The sequence below is a fragment of the Gymnoscopelus braueri genome, assembly GCF_963280865.1.
Source record: "Gymnoscopelus braueri genome assembly, chromosome: 18".
Taxonomy (NCBI): domain Eukaryota; kingdom Metazoa; phylum Chordata; class Actinopteri; order Myctophiformes; family Myctophidae; genus Gymnoscopelus; species Gymnoscopelus braueri.
The window spans coordinates 13,161,914-13,180,443 of NC_137618.1; the positions used below are offsets into that span (position 1 = coordinate 13,161,914).

At 42.1% G+C, this 18,530-nt stretch overlaps 1 protein-coding gene across 4 annotated transcripts; it reads left to right on the forward strand.

Moving 5' to 3' along the window:
- The first annotated feature begins 308 nt into the window (after positions 1–308).
- pla1a (phospholipase A1 member A) lies at positions 309–16,929 on the forward strand. Of its 4 annotated transcripts, none has more exons than XM_080413130.1 (11): positions 309–664; positions 2,474–2,696; positions 3,093–3,270; positions 6,903–7,011; positions 8,818–8,919; positions 9,615–9,707; positions 10,357–10,557; positions 12,056–12,145; positions 12,507–12,612; positions 15,285–15,440; positions 15,880–16,929. In XM_080413130.1, exons 1-11 carry the CDS (start codon positions 601–603, stop codon positions 15,968–15,970), a joined length of 1,413 nt encoding a protein of 470 aa, XP_080269256.1. In that variant the 5' UTR covers positions 309–600; the 3' UTR covers positions 15,971–16,929. The 4 variants fall into 4 exon arrangements, with proteins under 4 accessions (XP_080269256.1, XP_080269258.1, XP_080269257.1 ...); XM_080413132.1 differs by having other exon boundaries at positions 10,375–10,557; XM_080413131.1 differs by having other exon boundaries at positions 2,477–2,696.
- The last annotated feature ends 1,601 nt before the right edge of the window (positions 16,930–18,530 follow it).

The window sequence follows — 18,530 nt, forward strand, 5'->3', positions numbered from 1 at the left end:
ACATGGTGAGCTCCTAAACAACACACACACACATACACCCCCACACACAGACACACATACTGTACTGTATACACACAAACAGAAAGAAAGGGGCCAGTTGGCCAGTCCAGAGTCCAGCAGACAAACAGCCATTGAACACCAGTGAGGTCATACCAGTCGAAGAGCTCCAGACGAATTGTGCGTCGCCATACAGACACCAACTAAACCCCAGACAGGCTGAAGCTTGAAAAGGAATGCTGTGGTTTGTGTGGCTTTACAGGAAAGTAAATGCACCCAACCCAGCCAACATCATTACAAACAGGAGCTGCCACAAAGCTGCGTGTGAAAATAACTTCCCGCTGTTATTTACTTAATGGCTTTACAAGGATTCCTAACCTGCTAGTGCCAACTGTTGGCCAGGGTAATAGGACTGAATAATCTTTCTCAGAAGTACCACAATGTTACATAGAGCTGGGATTTGCCCCAGCCAAGAGGTCCATTCACCAGTCCAGTACTAAGCAGTTAACACTGAGCAGCTAAGCACCGCTAAGCACTGCTGAAACCTCACTCAGCCAGCGGCTCTCCTCCATTCAGCATTCAGCATTCTGCCCGTCTAAGACCATGTCCTGGGAACTGAGAATGATTCTCCTTAGCCTTCTGACCATCTACATTACATCAGTGGTGGGTAAGTAGCCTTAATCCTCACCCTGGTAAAGACTTAAAAGCAGGTATTTTTCTTTCTTGCTTTGGTTTATGATTACTGTCCATTGAGAGCCTTTAAGTAAATTAATGTAAAGGGAGAAGTCTCAGTGACACAGAGTAATAGAATGTGTGGCAAATGGGCAGACCAAGGTTATAGGTTGTTATTTTTTTCCTGTTGTTTTTATTTCTATTTGTATTTAAATGTTTGTTTTCAATTCAGTTTAGTTACACTTAGATTCAGAATGGGTTTGCTAGCTTTGGTTTACTTTTCCGTGTTTCAAAATGTTTCGTTTTAGTTTCGTTTTTATTAACTAAACAAAAACTGTACAGTTTTTTTTTTCACACTTTAGTTTAGTTTAGTTTTAATGAACTCTAATAACCTTGTGGCAGACATGACAAATAAACCACTTATGCCAGTGAAGAAGAATAGTATAATATCTATTTAACCTCTTAAAGACATCATTTTAAAGGCTGGACATTCAAATAATGTGAAAAAGAGTGCCTACGTTATAATTCTCATACACAACACATGTTACACATTTTAGAAATCAGTGTTTGACCAGCTACATCCTCCCGTGCCAACATTCAGAAAACATCCAGTAAATAATGTTCTGTCAGGAGTGGAAGAAGTCAACCGTGATAAACTCATCCAAGCTCCATATACACAAATACATTTACTATTTTTCTTTTTAAGTAACTGAAATTCTTGTTGAGATAATTAGTGTGTAAATATCTGAAGTTGTCCCTTGTCTGTCATCACCAGATAGATAGATGATGGCTTTAAAATTCCATTTGCCTCACAAATACCAATGCCAGGATGTGTAACTATCTACTGAGCTTTTGAGGATAAGCACACATTTATACATGTATATGTATATATTTAGTTGTTAGAAGAAACATAGCCTCCCTTGTCTAGCCTGGTTCCAGACGAATCTGCCTTTGCAAAATCGCATCGCACTTTAGCCCTCGGCAGATTAGGTCTGGCCCCCCTCAATAGAGATTTCATTTCTCTCCCTCCGAAGTCGTGAGGGACCAATCAGGGCCCAGTATCCAAATGTGGGCGGGCTTATCGCCTTATTTGGAGCAATGACGTACAAGGAAGCACTGCTCTGATTGGTTCGTACAAGGAAGCACTGCTCTGATTGGTTTAGGTCTAACCAATAGACAGTTTGGATCTTTTTGTAACCGCCCCTTGGAAAAAAATCGATCGTTGATAGGGACCAGACTAATATCCACGCAGTGTGTCGTGTGATATTGTCTGGCCACGCGAGGCTATCCCTTGTCTACTCTTTAGTTTCCACATGTGCAGTTTGTGAATGAAGACACACAAATAAATCACAATACTGTGTGTCTACCACACAGGACAAGTAAGCTACAGGGAGGCAAAGCGTAAAGCTGCCTTGTCATCATCATAAGGCCGATTAGAGTGTGTCCTTCCTTTGCCTATATAGAGCATGCAAAGCTTGACATCAATCGGTCCAGCAGTGTCCGATATCAGCTGCACACACACACACACACACACACACACACACACACACACACACACACACACACACACACACACACACACACACACACACACACACACACACACACACACACACACACACACACACACACACACACACACACACACACACACACACTTTGCCCCCCAGCCTGTAGGCCTGGCAAAGACAAGAAAACCAAAATCTCAAATGAGATCAAAAACGAAATCTAATGAATATTTCCAAACTACACTGGTACAAACCACAAAGAAACCTGCATGTATGAAGGCATAATGTACCCTCAGCAGGAGAAGGGGACCAGCCTGCGGACGACTGCGGCGACTTCAACAACACTGTTTGGCAGGAGTACCGCAATCAGGGGGCCAAGCTGCAGATCCAGTACCTTCTCCTGACGCGCAAGAACATGGACTGTGCCAGCGTGTTCAGCCAGGAGAGTCTCAACAACACCCAGGAGCCCTCGCTGTTCAACTCCTCCCTCCCCACCAAGATCATCATCCATGGATACAGGTAAAGCCTGATCCATACTTTCAATACTTACAATAGGCGACGCGTTGTGAGCTTGCACGTCTGCTATTGTCGCCGTCGTATGACGGAGCATAGATTAGGTATAAGGAGAAAAGGGAAGGAGATTTTTACATGAATACATAAAATATATTACATCTATTATTACCTCCATACCTATATATTTTTACCTGTCCATCTGACCATCCCTTTCTCTCTTCCTCCTTTCCTCCATTAATCCATCCATCATCATTTCAATCTCTCCCTCACTTCTGTCTCTCTTTATCTACCTTTCATTCCACTCCTCTTCATCCCTCGCTTTTTCTCCCTCTACGTGACCCTCTCCATTTCATCCATCCATCCATTGAGCGCCTCCCTCACCCATCCCTCCCTGTGTGTTAGGGCCTTGGGCAGTAAGCCGTCCTGGGTGAAGGAGCTGGCTCAAGCCCTGCTCAGGGCCACAGATGTGAACGTGGTGGTGGTGGACTGGATCTACGGTGCCTCGTTCGCCTACAACCTGGTGGTGGAGAACTACAAGGAGGTGGCCCTCCAAATCTCCGTCCTCATAAACCAGCTCCAGGTAAGACTCGCACTCGCCATGACCTCCGGACAAGGAGGTCATTTTGTCACCCTCGTCTGTCTGCCAGTCTGTTGTTAGCAGGATATCTCGAGCAGTTATGAGTGGATTTGCACAAACTTGAAAAGGAAGGACGAACTGATTAACTTTGTATGCCAATTATTGGTCAAAAGATTCGCTTTTGTCAGGGCCGGGGAGAAGCCACAACAGCATCCAAACCAAACAGGGGGTACGGTACGCCTGTCACAATTATTACATAATCGACTAGTCGCAATTATCTGAGATAATCGCAATATTTTTGCATAATCGTCTACATGTTGAAAACATTTTCACACATTTTCAATATTTAAAAAAGCTGAAATAGCAGATCTACTGTACAAGCTTACAACGCGTCACAAAGTGACGCGTTGTAAGCTTGTAGATCAGCTATTTCTGCTATTTTTACATGTATAAAATTTAAATACATATTAAATATGTTTAAAATGTCGTTTGTATACTTAAGTTATCTGTCATATCTGCCCTGTGCAATTTTTGATTATGAAGCCTAAAAGGCAAACAGATTTTTTTATTTTATTCATAATGTTCCAATGTTCAATGCCCAACACACAATTAAATCCTTAATTATTTCAGTGACAATTAATCCCCAATTTAAAAATTTAATCGTGACAGCCCTAGCAGGGGGGCTTCTGGCGACAGCTCAGGGCTGGCAGCTGAAGGTCGACCTAAGTAGACAGCTAAAATGTCCAGACACCATCGCAGTGACCACACTCTGGCCTGACATGGTTCTTGTGTCAGAATCAAGAATCAACAAGGCAGGTGGTCCCAGCTGGAATAGGCTCTATGCATAGCAGCCATATTGGAAAGAAATTGGGCCTCTTCTTACTTCCTTCACAGGTGTTACCAATTATACTAATGAAGGCTCTGTTCCATTCTTGTCAGGGTGCTGATATCGTGCATGTTGGCTCACTAGAAACACTCCAGTTTGGTTCCCAAATGGCCCCTTATGGTGGGTGTGTAACTCTGAGAGTGTACAAATGGAACCAAATGGACCCTTCCATTTGGTTCCATTTGTACACTCTCAGAGTTATGGGGGTCCTTGAAAATAAGACAACCATTATGCCACACTAAATGGAACAGAGCCTTAATTAGTATTATTGGTAACACCTGTAAAGGAAGTAAGGCAGGGGCCCAATTCATTCCCAATATGGCTGTTGTGACTGTGCCCTGGGAAGAATGGATGGAGGAGGCGTTTGAGAGAAAAGAGGGCCAGGAGGTCGGGTGCAGAGGATTTGCAAGCCAGTCACCCTGCAGGGCACTCAAGCTGCAGGGGATAAGGATAACGATGCCGCTGAGAAGGCAATAAAGATGGCTGTGGATCAAGGAGGTATTCCGTGGACCATAAACGCTACCTAGACCAGAGGTCTTCAACAGGGGGTCCAGGACCCCTAGGGGGGGTCCTCAGAGTAACTACAGGGGGTCCGCCAAATCTTTGTGTGATGGGGAACATAAGCCGAAACTTGCAGATCTACAAGCTCAGAGAGTTGGTGTAGCGGGAAAAAGAGCAGAGCTAATGGTGACTAAATATGACTAAATATTGAGGGTTTAAAAGGTTAACTGTATAAAAATACACAAAAGATTAACATAAATGGTAAATGGTGCATTTACCCTGTATATAGCACCGTTTTACAAAATACTTTACAATGTGCATTGCATTCATTCATCCATTCACACACCGATGGTGGAGTAAACCATGCAAGAGTTAAGTGTTGCTCAAGAGCATCAAACCGGGGATCAAACCTGGAGCCATCCTAGACAGTGCCGTCAACCACAACACTTTGTGTGGTTGTTCCAGGAAGAACAGAATAACTTGGTCACATGCATCATGACGTTATATTGGTCAAAAGGGGATGTGCTGCCAGAAAAACCACAACACCTTATCAAGAAACTGCCACCCTCTCCTCTGCTAGTCTCGGTGGTGTAACTTCACCTTATCTCTATAGGCCTGTCACAATTATTACACAATCGCCTAATTGCAGTTATTTGAGATAGTCGCAATTATTTTTGCATAATCGTCATAATAGTTTGTTGAAAAATGTTTATACATTTTCAACAATTTTCAAAAAAGTGGAAATATATGCTTTGTGAGCTTAGATTATTTTCACTATGTTTTTTTTATGTTGAGTGTAACATTATTATTAAAAAAGGCGTATTTTGGCATAGTATATTATTTATTTTGATTATTGGTATCGGTCATTGTCAGTAATTTCTTTGTTTAAGTTATTTGTCATATCTGTCCTGTGCAATTCTGTTTACAAAGCCTAAAAGCCAAACAGAAATGTATTTTTTATGATTCCAATGTTCAATGGAAAAACACAATTGAATCCTTAATGGCAATTATTTGTATGACAATTAATCATCAAGTAAAATCTCATGATCGTGCCAGCCCTACTTATCTCATCATCAAAGTTTCTTCCAGTTTCTCAGAAATACCAAGCAGAGTAGTAGGTTGTACTGACTGGAAGCTAGAGGTGACCACAGTCTTCCTGTAGCTTCATGACACATCAAAATGTACATAAGACACACAACTGTCCATCAGTAGCCTACCCTATGATGACACTATGATACCATAAACAGTGGTGGAAAAAGTACTCACAGTTTTTACTTAAGTAAAAGTATCAATACTACGTAGAACTAAATACTCTGTTACAAGTAAAAGTCGGGTAATCAAAATTTACTTGAGTAAAAGTACAAAAGCATTGGTATCAAAATGTACTTAAAGAAATGAAAGTAAAAGTACTCATTTAGTACTTTTACTCAACTTTTTTAAGTTTTCAAATGTATAAAAATCTTTTGAAAATAGCAGATCTACAAGCTCACAATGTGTCGTGAAGCAACGCATTGAGAGCTTATAGATTTGTAGATTGTAGCTTGTAGATTTGAAATACTCCAGTAAAGTAAAAGTACCTCAAAATTGTACTTAAGTACAGTACTTGAGTAAATGTACTTAGTTACTTTACACCCCTGGCCATAAATGTATATTCTTCGGGTTGGGGAATCCGAATCAACCATTCATTAGCATACGTGACAAAGGTCTTAATAGACGATAGATAGATTAGTACGTAGTTAAATCATATAATAAATATGATCATATGCTATAAGTATTTAAGTGCCTGATTTTAACTTTAAACACTTTAACCCTAGAATCCCATTCTGTGAAATTAGCAGATCTACAAGCGTTGTGAGCTTGCAGATCTCCTATTTTCAATGAAGAGATTTGGGGTAGAGAGGGAAAAAGGTTTTAACTTTAAGTGGTTAAATCAAAGAGAGACAAAGACAGTATGGGAAAGACACGTTATAAGCTGTGTTAGAACCTTGGAAGTTTCAATGATGCGGTCAGCTGATTAACCACTTATGTATGTACTACTTCACACTCATGAAGAAAATATCCTTTGAAGAATTCATATGCCACAATATACTGTACTAGGGACTCCAGTTTGAAAGCGGTTAACTGCTTGTGACACAAATGTTGCCCATATACATATAACATGTTTATGCAAATCATATGCAGTCTTCATGTGACGCTTTTCATGTGACGCTTTGGCATCTGAAACAACTGAAACCTGTCCTCCCGACAGAATCACGGCTGCAAACTGGAGTCCTTCCACTTCATCGGGGTCAGTCTCGGGGCACATGTCTCTGGGTTTGTAGGAACCCTCTTCGAGGGCAAGATTGGAAGAATCACAGGTGAGCCCCAACTACAATAATTCATTTGTTTTAATATACCGGCCATATACAGTAGCTACCATACACTACAAAGAGGTCAACATCCGAGAGTACCAACACACAGAGACATACTCTCAAATTCATACCGTGTCTGCCATCTGACTCCACTGCTACATCTGCAGAAGAAGCACAACAACGGAGCACGCCACGAGGCCAGACAATAAAGGTCTCCACAGTGGAGAAGTCACTCACAAAGCCTCTTGTCTCCGACGGTTTAATTTGAATGAGACTTTCAAAGAAAACTAGCACGGCGTTCCAAAAATATCACAATGCCACTTTGATGAGCGAGAGCCCCCCTCGGAGCTGTGTGGAGTGGCACAGGCCTTCCTCTCCGCCCACACCAGGCAAAACAATGTGCAGCTGTTTGCTTGTTTATATGTGATGTTTGTTGTCTGACTGGCTGGCAGGGCCTGTGTGAGCTTTTTGTAATGTTCAAATGTAGTGAGGCATCATAAGAACTGTTGACAACACTATCTTTAACTAGGACGAGTCTAGAAGGATGTATGCAAAACATAGTTCAGACAGTTGCGTGATCCACGGACTGGAAACATCCGATGACACTAGTGAGTGAACCACACCAACCCTAGCATCCCTATTCTGGGCAGGGTAATAATAAGCGAACATTTGGCAAAAATGGATGAACATTTGGTGAAAATAGGTGACCACTGGGCAAACATTAGAAAATAGCAGATCTGCGTTAAGAAACGTTGTGAGCTTGTAGACGCTTCTTCTCACAATTTGACGTATAACTACTAAGTACGTACTGTATAGTGACTAAGTGGTTAATCTCCCATATCTGGCTCCATACAGTACATACTTGACCAAGCATGGAATCTTGACAGATTCCAAATACATACATTTAAATGCAATTTGACAAAAGCATTATTCCCTTCACGACTAGCCCTGAAACATGACTGTCATACCATGACAGTCATGGTGCCGAGTCCCCCTGGTCTAAAGTTGTGTTAGATTTTTTCACATTGCCATCTCTCACATAAACATAAACGTTCAGATTTCAAATATAAAGTGCTTACCACCGAGCCACGGATGTTACAAGGCGATGCGGACCGCGATGAGTACCCGTATCTCCCGTATTGTTCAATAAAAAGCATTTTAATCCCATCGCCGGCCATTTTCTTTTTTCATTTTTTTTTGTTTTGTAATGTATCAGAGTGCAATACACCTCCCAACCATTAGTGTCGCTGGTTGAAAGTATCGGAGACAATTTGGAGAAAATGGCCGGCGATGGGATTAAAATGCTTTTTATTGAACAATACGGGAGATACGAGTACTCATCGCGGTCCGCATCGCCTTGTAACATCCGTGGCTCGGTGGTAAGCACTTTATATTTGAAATCTGAACGTTTATGTTTATGTGAGAGATGGCAATGTGAAAAAATCGAACACAACTTTAGACCAGGGGGACTCGGCACCATGACGCTTGTATACAAGCGTCATGTGAACCATGGCTACTTCACGACAATATCTACAGTACTTCAAAGTTCAGTTATTTCCAGATTGGAACAATGGCAGGGTATTTGTCCAACATAATTGTATGCCATGAATGTTTTTAATACATTTTATTTGTGTCCGTGTACTGTACCCAAAGTGTATTGTCAGACTACCATCACCTTGCCACCTCTAGAAATGTATTGGCCTATAGAAAACAAATGAATCTTAGCTCCATGGTGTTAGTCTTTGAATCTTTCTCAACTGACTCAACTGGTGTTGAAATGATAAAGAGTGAGTGTTTCACCTCATCATGCAGGTCTGGACCCCGCCGGGCCCATGTTTAAAGGGAGGGACACGTTTGACCGCCTGGACCCCTCGGATGCTCTGTTTGTGGAGGCCATCCACACCGACTCCGACTGTGAGACAACATAAAAAGGACCCTGAACTCCATGCTCATATCATGCTGTATTTCGTTTGGTTACATTGGTGTATTTATTTATGTGCAGCCAAATTAGTTTCCCACATTTTCATGATAGGCTAGGCCTAAAGTTAAAGGTAGTGTAAGTGATATTTTATGGTTCAACCAAAGGCTTTTTGCGTGTGTGCGTGTGCGTGTGTGTGTGTGTGTGTGTGTGTGTGGAAAAAGACTGTGTTTAGATAGTAGCCTAATCAATAACAGGGGTCTCCATCTCTCCAGTTATTTAACGGAAAATACATTTTCTGGTGGGTATGCCAATTTCATCCAGTGAGTACCCATTTATCAGCTTCAATTTTACAGTGTCATCACTTCCAATTTCCCTTCTTTATCCTGTATATACTCTCCTGGTTGGAAAACAAAAATTGGTATACTGACCCCCCTGAAAATGCATTTTCTGTTTACTAAAAGGCTGAAGGATCAGGGAGACTCCAATTAGTAGCCTACTGAACAAACACTCTAGCATTAATTAGGCAACTATCAGAATACAAAGCTATTTAACACTGCTTTTAACAAATAAATATCACTAATCAGCTTGCTTGTACGTTTAGATGGAATTAACAATTAACTAATTAGTCTGTTGGTTCACTGGGTTTCCACCATGACCTAAACCAGGTTCCTTTTACCTTTTCCATCAGATTTTGGCATCTCCATCGCTGTTGGTCACGTGGACTTCTTTCTGAATGGGGGCATGGACCAGGCGGGATGCGCCAGGTCCAAATTTGCGTCAAGTGAGTTCTGTTGAACTCAACCGTGTTGTGTTGGTGTGCAGTAGCCAGGCCTGGTAGTGAACCTCAACCTGGGAACTCCACAAATCACCTTCAACCCAGACGTGGCTCAAACAAGGGGTTAAATTCGTTATACTGCTTCGCCACTAAAATGTGGAATGCCCTACCAGTACCAACAGTTATAAAAAATAGCGTAATCCATTCCTTACTCATCTTCAAACCCGCTAGAGCATTTGCAGCCAGGTGGCTGCAATTCGGAACTGCATGGCCCCTGTAAAAAGCCATTTTGCCATCCCGGTGAAAATGTAATATCTTATTTTCTGGCCAAAAGGAGTATTTTAGACGTGAGGTGGGGGGCTCAGAGTGTCCCCACTGAGGAAAGTAGGCTTTCAACATCTTAAAACCGTCTTTGTTTTGGTGACTATAGCGAAAGTGTATTTGTTATTTTTACTACAGTCGAGAGGAGAGGCTGCGCCACCGGGATATGCGGGTAATGCCCGAAAAGTCACATAGCGTTAAGGAGAACTCATTTCTAACGCTATGGATATGTACCAGAGCTACATGAACGCTAATAACTGACACCTACTAATACAACAAAACAAACAAAAAGCCCCCGGCATGTGACTCCTTAGTGTCAGCATTGTGTTGTCAGTTCTTGTGTACTTCCCAGTGTACGGCTATGTGATCTGCGACCACATGAGGGCGGTGCACGTCTACATGAGCGCGCTGAACGCGTCGTCGGCATCCATGTGTCCGATGACTGGGATCCCCTGCTTCAGCTATGAAGACTTCCTATCAGGACACTGTCTGAGCTGTGACAACGGCCTCTTTAACGGCGTCTGTCCCACTATAGGTAAGGAGGAGGCCAAGGGCAGCGGTGGGGGAAAGTACTATTTTGTTTTACTTAAGTAAAAGTATCAACACTGCAATGTAGAAATACTCTTGTTGTAAAAGTCCAGAATTCAAAAATGACTTGAGTGAAAGTACTCATTATGCAGAAAGTCCAATTTAAGGGTTAAAAATGTATACAAATCTTTTTAAAATAACAGATCTACAAGCTCACAACTTGTCGTTCTGCAATGCATTGTGAGCTTGTAGATCGGCTATTTTCAAATGGCCGAAATGTATATAGGGCTGAAGTGGGTAATGTATGTTTTGTAATAATAATCAAAATCTACTAAGTAACTAGTAACTAAAGTTTTCAAATAATTGTAGTGGCGTAAAAGTACAATATTTGCCTCTGAGATGTAGTGGAGTAGAAGTAAAAGTACAGAAAATTGGAGATACTCCAGTAAAGTAAAAAATACCTCAAAATTGTACTTAAGTACAGTACTTGAGTAAATGTACTTAGTTACTTTTCACCACTGGCCAAGGGGACACGGAATTCAAAAAAAGAAAGGAAAAAAGAAAACTGCAAAGTTGTTGAGACTGTGTGATCTCTTGCTACTTAACATTAGATATTGACTTATGAGTCAAATAGGCCTACATAACGTTTTTCTTCCACCCACACTACACCTGTTAGTTAAATTTGGCATGTTTTTGATACATCTCACAATGGTTTTATATAGGCCTATTAAAACACACACACACACACACACGTCACACACACACACACACACGCACGCACACACACACACACACACACACACACACACACACACACACACACACACACACACACACACACACACACACACACACACACACACACACACACACACACACACACACAGACCACCTGTAATTATTTCAAAACAATGGGTTGCGCACATCCAGTTTGTTGCTGGTGCTGGACACAAAGTGACAGTTCAGAAGAATAAAAGTAAACAGCACAACAGCATTGTTCCGAGTGTTCAGTTTACTTTAGAACACAGACAAAATCTCATGGTAGGCCTGCAACGTTTCGGCCACAGTTGGCCTTCATCAGGAGTTATTATGCCATGGACCGTTAGTGGCCCATTGCAGAGGTTGCCATTGCACCAGTGAGTGCCTCATGCCTCATGCTATGACTGGCCTGGAGACTACTTAAGTTATCACTTATCACTACCTTTCACGTCAAACCCCTGATACAGTGACAGACACTGATACAGTAAAGAGCTTGAATGATATGTCCTTGTGGGCAAACCACACTGTCATGTGTTGTGTTAATTCATCTTCAATCCGTTAATGTACCAACAGGCTTCATTTGATTTGTCATGTGAGATCTCAGCCTGTGATTCTCAGTCATTGTGTGTGTGTGTGTGTGTGTGTGTGTGTGTGTGTGTGTGTGTGTGTGTGTGTGTGTGTGTGTGTGTGTGTGTGTGTGTGTGTGTGTGTGTGTGCGTGCGCTCGTGCGTATTTGTGTGTTTCAGGTTTATCAGAGAACAGTGGGATAACAACGTCTCCACTTCCAAGAGAACAAAAGCTATTCCTCCTCACAACCTCCTCTCCACCCTATTGTGGTGAGCGACTCTCTCTGTGTGTGTGTGTGTGTGTGTGTGTGTGTGTGTGTGTGTGTGTGTGTGTGTGTGTGTGTGTGTGTGTGTGTGTGTGTGTGTGTGTGTGTGTGTGTGTGTGTGTGTTGTGGGCCTGGGGTTTTATGTTTACATACATTCCACTCCATCCTGACACTTTCATGGTCAGTTTCTGCTCGTTCATTTTGTTTGTTGTGGTTTTGTATTGTGTTTTATGCCTTGCTGCAACCCAAATGTTCCAATTTTACCCATTAAGTCTTGAAATTGAATTTGGTCCTCTTCTCCCCCGCCTCTCTGTCTGTCTGTTTGTCCCTCTGTCTGTCTCTCTGCCTGTCTCTCTCTTTCTCAGCTCACCACATCCTCTTGGTGATTGATGTGTCTCCCCTTGATAAGAGTGCCGAGATCGAAGTGACTCTGAAGACAGAGAACCTGGGAACGGTGCAGAGACTCAGATTGTAGGCAAACACACACACACACACACACACACACACACACACACACACACACACACACACACACACACACACACACACACACACACACACACACACAGCACCAATACTTTAAAGAGAGTGTTCATTCCACAAATTAGGTCCCTACGGCATTCAGCATCAGAGATAAGTCATACAGTACCTATGCCGGTGTCACTGACCAATAACAAGTAAATTGGTAGGCATCCCCTTAATCCCCAGAAGTCCTCACTAGAGGCCTTAACGTCAATTGTTTCTACTTTGGGAGTAACCTACTGTACAGCGACCTCACACAAAGACAGAGACAGTGCTTCCATACTCACTTTAATTAGAAAGAGTCTGGCGGGTGCTCCTATTTTTGGCTTCATTATATCTTGTGCCCTTTTGTCTGTGAAGCACATTGTGACAACCCTATATCCCGTACTTTAAGAACTTTAGCCCTGCATACTTTGTCGTAGGATGAACAGCGAAAATAGCTGATCTACAAGGTCACAATGCACATTGTGACCTTGTAGATTGGCTTCTTTTTTTTTAACCAAAAAACAAAATGTTTTATCATCTACAATGACATACCAAAAATATTGACACCAGGTTGAAATTGTTCAGAACTTTTTTATTGGTATTATTATTGAGCTGACTTGATACTTGAAAAAGGCAAGAAGTTTCCTGCAAGACAGCTCACTTTGCAGTGAATAAGGGTGCGTTCATGCCAAGTTGGAAATGTTTTCCACTTCCGAGTTAGAAAAAAAACCTAAAACATGAATGGTCCCTCCAACACATAATTCCTGGTCAGAAACTCTGGGCTATGTCAGAGCTCTGATGTAAGAGCTGTTATGTCACAAACACAGGAAGCAATGTGGTGACATTTGTGGAAGGTTTGAATAAGAAATAACAGTGTGTTTTACTGTTCAAGTTTATGTTTATGCAAGAGAGCTGCTATTTCACAGCTTCTGCTGTTGTGAAAGCAGCCAAACGGACGCAAGTTTCTTTCGGATGTAAATTTTGTTCCCATGCCAACTACCTGAATGTTCTGAGGGGGGGGGAGTACTGTGGGAAGTTCTTAGTCGGAAACTCATGGCATTGAAATCTCTGTATCTGCCTTGGGCCAGCCTTCACAGGGGGACTGGTATCTCAGGTTTAAGACTCTCTACAGTTTAACCACTTAAACCCCATACGTTGTCCTAGTTGTACGTTAACAATAGAGTCCCTCAGGGCTCTATTGTTACGGAGATGCCCTCTATACGGGCACCTTCTGAATATCAATATATGGATGATAAATGAAACGGCTACGCTCTAGGGCCGTCCTTATATGGTGAATGTATCTAGGATGTATCCTACCTGCTATATAAGGTTGAGTTAACGCAGGATAAGCCAGATCAGATATATATCCCAGTTCAGTAGCTAATAAGTATAACTAACTAAGAAAGAGTGAGGGCCTTACGAACCATTTACTCTACCCTCTGATCAACTTACCAGCTTTAATTACTAGAGCTCCCACGAGAGGTACCGCTCTGACAGGCGGCGCTCAGGGCACCCTGCTACCAGCTATCCACCATACGAACTATCCTATAGTTAGTTCACCTTAACACTATACTAGTAACATTTGTGTTTTTCCTCTACATTCAATATCTTGGCTGAAAATAGCCCATCGACAACGAAACACGGTGTGAGCTTGTCGATCTGCTGTTTTCTGCGAATGTTTTCCCAGGGTTTAGCTATACACAAAGAATAAATATGAATACACAATCCAAAACAAAAATATCATTTAAAAAACTGCATAAAAAGGAGGAATTGAGGAATCTCAAGTATTCAACTTAAGCTAAATTAATTGCACGGGCGATCTTTCCCCTGCAATTAGCATTGCCTGACAGACTACAAGACATGTTGTCCACCCAGAAGTGGAGCTATTATGTATACTGCTTTATATAAATGGAGAGTTGGCAACTTCTATTTTTGAGAGCAGACATGAGCAGCATACTGTGTGTTCATAATTATGTCCCATTGGCCAGGTGCAGGGCACTACTGTACGCATGTCCCATTACTGTACGCACATACTGTATGTCCCACCTGCCAAGTGTAGGGCACTACTGTATGTATATACTGTATATCCTATTAGTCAGGTGCAGGGCACTACGGTAAGTACATACTGTACTGTATGTCCCATTGCCCAGGTGCAGGGCAGAAAAAGATGTCCCTGCCAAATAAACAACGGAAAGGGGTTTGTGCTGTATTCTTTCTCTGATCCTTTTTGAGCAACTGGGTTAGAGCTTTGAACAAAGTACACCAAAAACCTTATATACCAAGTTCAAGATATTAGTCAAGTTTTTTGCAGTAAATTATCAAATTAAAAGAAAATTCACCTTGTGAGTGCGGACTGTTTCTATAGACCGTTCACTGAGAGTCTGCACCCGTCTATCTTTCTCTGAAACTATTGACAGTAGAGCACACTCAGCTCAGGACTTCTGTCCGAGATCATTCCATATTTTAGAATTCACAATAAACAACTGTCCAGTGTGACAATTATTGTTAATTTACAATTAATTGTGTGTGTGTGTGTGTGTGTGTGTGTGTGTGTGTGTGTGTGTGCGTGTGCGTGTGCGTGTGTGTGTGTGTGTGTGTGCACGTGTGCTCGTATGCGTGCGTGCGCATGGTTCCAGTCAGAGAGACACTAACAAGTACAGGAGGGTCGTGGCCCACCCAGCCGCACTGTGTAAGATAGGCTCTATCCAGCTGAAGAACACAGGATTCCGGTTCTACAGGCAGGGAGACATCCACATACAGTCTATGTGCCTGTCTGAGTTCCCCTCATTCACGTGAGTACAAGTACAGGCCTGTCTGTGTAAAACACACACACACACGCACACACGCACACACACACACACACGCACACGCACACGCACACGCACACGCACACACACACCTGACTACCTGGATTCAAACCCAGGTCTCCTCCCACATGTGTAACCAAAGCACCACTCTTCCAAAGGGGAATCCTGAATGGCTGAGGTATTAGATTTCAGGCAGGACTACATGCTTTGCTACTTTGCTACTCTGCTATTTTTGACCTCCCGGGGGAGACAACGGGACAAGCCCCCAATGTAAACACCGGGATTGGAACCCGGGGTCTCCTGCACGCAAGAACCATAATATCTACCACTCGGTCAAAGGGTAATTCCTCCCAACTGGCCACGGGAGATATTTGGCTTCTCTGAGCACAAAGTACATTTCAAGCATGTTGTGTGTGTGTTTCAGGCAAGAAGAGCCACTGTGTGTAACCAACATTGACATCAGACGAGGAGCTCCGTGGTCACATGACTTCATACAAGTGTGTGGAAGATTCTGAGAGGAACACTTCAGTCAATAAACACTCACTGAAAACCAATTTTCTCTCTCCCTGCCTCTCTCTCTCTCTCTCTCTCTCTCTCTCTCTCTCTCTCTCTCTCTCTCTCTCTCTCTCACACACAAACAAACACAGTTAAGTTACCTGTCGATAAACATCTAGTTTTGCAAATTCCTCCTTTGTGGATAAAGTTAGGAAAGTATGGGCAAAGATCATTAAAGTACTGCATGATGCATCTCTTGCCAACTTTCTCTCTCTCTCTCATGCACACGCACACGCACACACACACACACACACACACACACACACACACACACACACACACACACACACACACACACACACACACACACACACACACTTCCCACCGCTGCCTTTGAATTTATTATTCAACACTGTTCTTTAGTAGCTATTATTAACAATCGACTGGACAAGACGGAAAGATAAATGGAAAGGTGAATTTGTCCCAAATCTGTCTTTAGTGGTGAGGGGAAAGACATGGAGGAAGGATAATGATAGGCCATCCCTGACTGTTCCATAAAGTACACAAAGGCAAACATGCACACACTATTCCCAGATAGAAACATACAAACTCCATGTATCTTTTAGGAAACAACCTGATGCTTTGCTTTTACTGTTTTAACTTAAATGATTAAACAACATTTGTATTTTCTCATATTATGAAATGTTAGTATCACTGTAAATGTATTTCTGTAATGAATGTGACAAAATTGTCCATCATTCGGTAAAGCAAGGCAATAAAAGGACAACTTTTCCCCCTGTCTGTATTTAAAAGTTTTGCAGGGATGTTCGAGAGTTTGTAACCTTTATATTTTAGGCATTCTGGTGACAGTGCTCAGACTGACAGGAAGTGTGAAACAGACTTGTTACCGTGGAAACTTCCAACAAAATGTCCTGTCCTGGGACAGAGGAGACAGCACTCGTATCTGCAAAGGATCACTTTAATGGGACAGCAAGCACGCTGACATTTTCGGAGAAAGCCTTTTTCAGAGCTTACAGGAAGGGTGGCGTAGGGGTCTATATATAAGATACCGTATACCCCCCCCCCCTCAATCTTTATAATGGTATTATACAGACACATCTTTCTCATAGTGCTTTGCTGTGGCATAATCCTTTTCCTTTTCTTGTATACAGTATGTTGTTACAGAGCTCTCTTGGTTTATTCAGTATACTAGGCCAGTGATCCTCAACCTATTTAATTTCAAGAACGGCGAGTTTGGTATCGTATCTCCAAAAGGTTGCCGACCCCTGCTGTAGGCAATACACTCATAAATAAAAACATGGCACTTCATCTCCAAAAGGTTGCCGACCCCTGCTGTAGGCAATACACTCATGGGCCTTCCACAACAAGAGCAATAAATATAAAGACAACTATACTATATGTTGTTTTAAAAACAACTCAAGTAGATGACAGAGTCCACACCACAACTGTGATGACATTGACACAGTGGTGAACAATATTGTTGGGATCACTTTCAGCGAAATGTCATGAACGACAGAAACACTGACAGCCAATCAATCAACATCCATACGGATTTACAGGACATCACGTTAAACCAGGGGTCTTCAACAAGGGGTCCGGGAGCCCTAGGGGGTCCTCAGAGCTACTGTAGGGGGTCCGCCAAATCTTTGTGTGATACAATGTTTTTTTTACATTAACCACTTGAACCCATCCCTATTCTGAGGGGAACATTAGTAAAAAATAGCAGATCTACAAGCTCGAGCTTGTAGTTCGGCTATTTTTGGCAAAGAGGTTTGGTGTAGGGTGGAAATGAACAAATCAAGTACTAAGTATTGAAAGTTTAAGTGGTTAAATGTCTGAAATGAACAAAAAAAACATAAATTTGCACAACACTGATAGTCAATGAAGCTATCTATGATATCTATGAATCTCTCTCAGCTAAGGGGTCCTTGGCCTGAAAGACGGTGAAAACCCCTGCGTTAAATCACTGACATTCAACATATTTACAGAATGTTATGGTTCATCAGTGTGGATGGTCTTTTATGACATATTAGTGACAGCGAAGAATGGAAAAACAAACGGAAGACAAGCGATTGCATTTTCACCGCACACAAGAATTTTATGGAAATATTGGCCCCATGACATTGTAGTCCCCCGTTTTATTCTGGAAATAACCAAACACTAAGCGGCAGACATTTCACAGTATACCCTGGTGTATTCATTGCTGACTCAATCAAAAGCGGTGCGAAAGCTTCCCAAGTGTCCTGTGAATAATAAAGAACAGAACCAATGATTTTTATGCACAAGTCACTCAGATTGAGTTACGGTAAATCAAGGTACAGTTACATACACATGACACAAGCAACATAGACATGCCCTCACAAAACATGAACGTGAAATAGAAAATTGTTCTGTTACAGTTCCACCATGCAGGCATGTAACAATCTGCCTGTATTACGTTTTGTAACAATAAGTGAGAAATAAAGAAATAAAAGGTTGTCACATACAAAGTCTAGTCCACATAATATCTGGACTTGTAATTGGATCATATTATGAAAAAGAAAGTCCCCTCACATCATA

Bases quoted from the DNA above. Each gene is read 5' to 3' on its own strand.
- pla1a (XM_080413130.1), top strand. From the start codon at position 601: ATGTCCTGGGAACTGAGAATGATTCTCCTTAGCCTTCTGACCATCTAC. The intron at 2,697-3,092 runs GTAAAGCCTGAT...CCTGTGTGTTAG, and splicing joins ATCATCATCCATGGATACAG to GGCCTTGGGCAGTAAGCCGT. The intron at 9,708-10,356 runs GTGAGTTCTGTT...TTGTGTTGTCAG, and splicing joins CAGGTCCAAATTTGCGTCAA to TTCTTGTGTACTTCCCAGTG.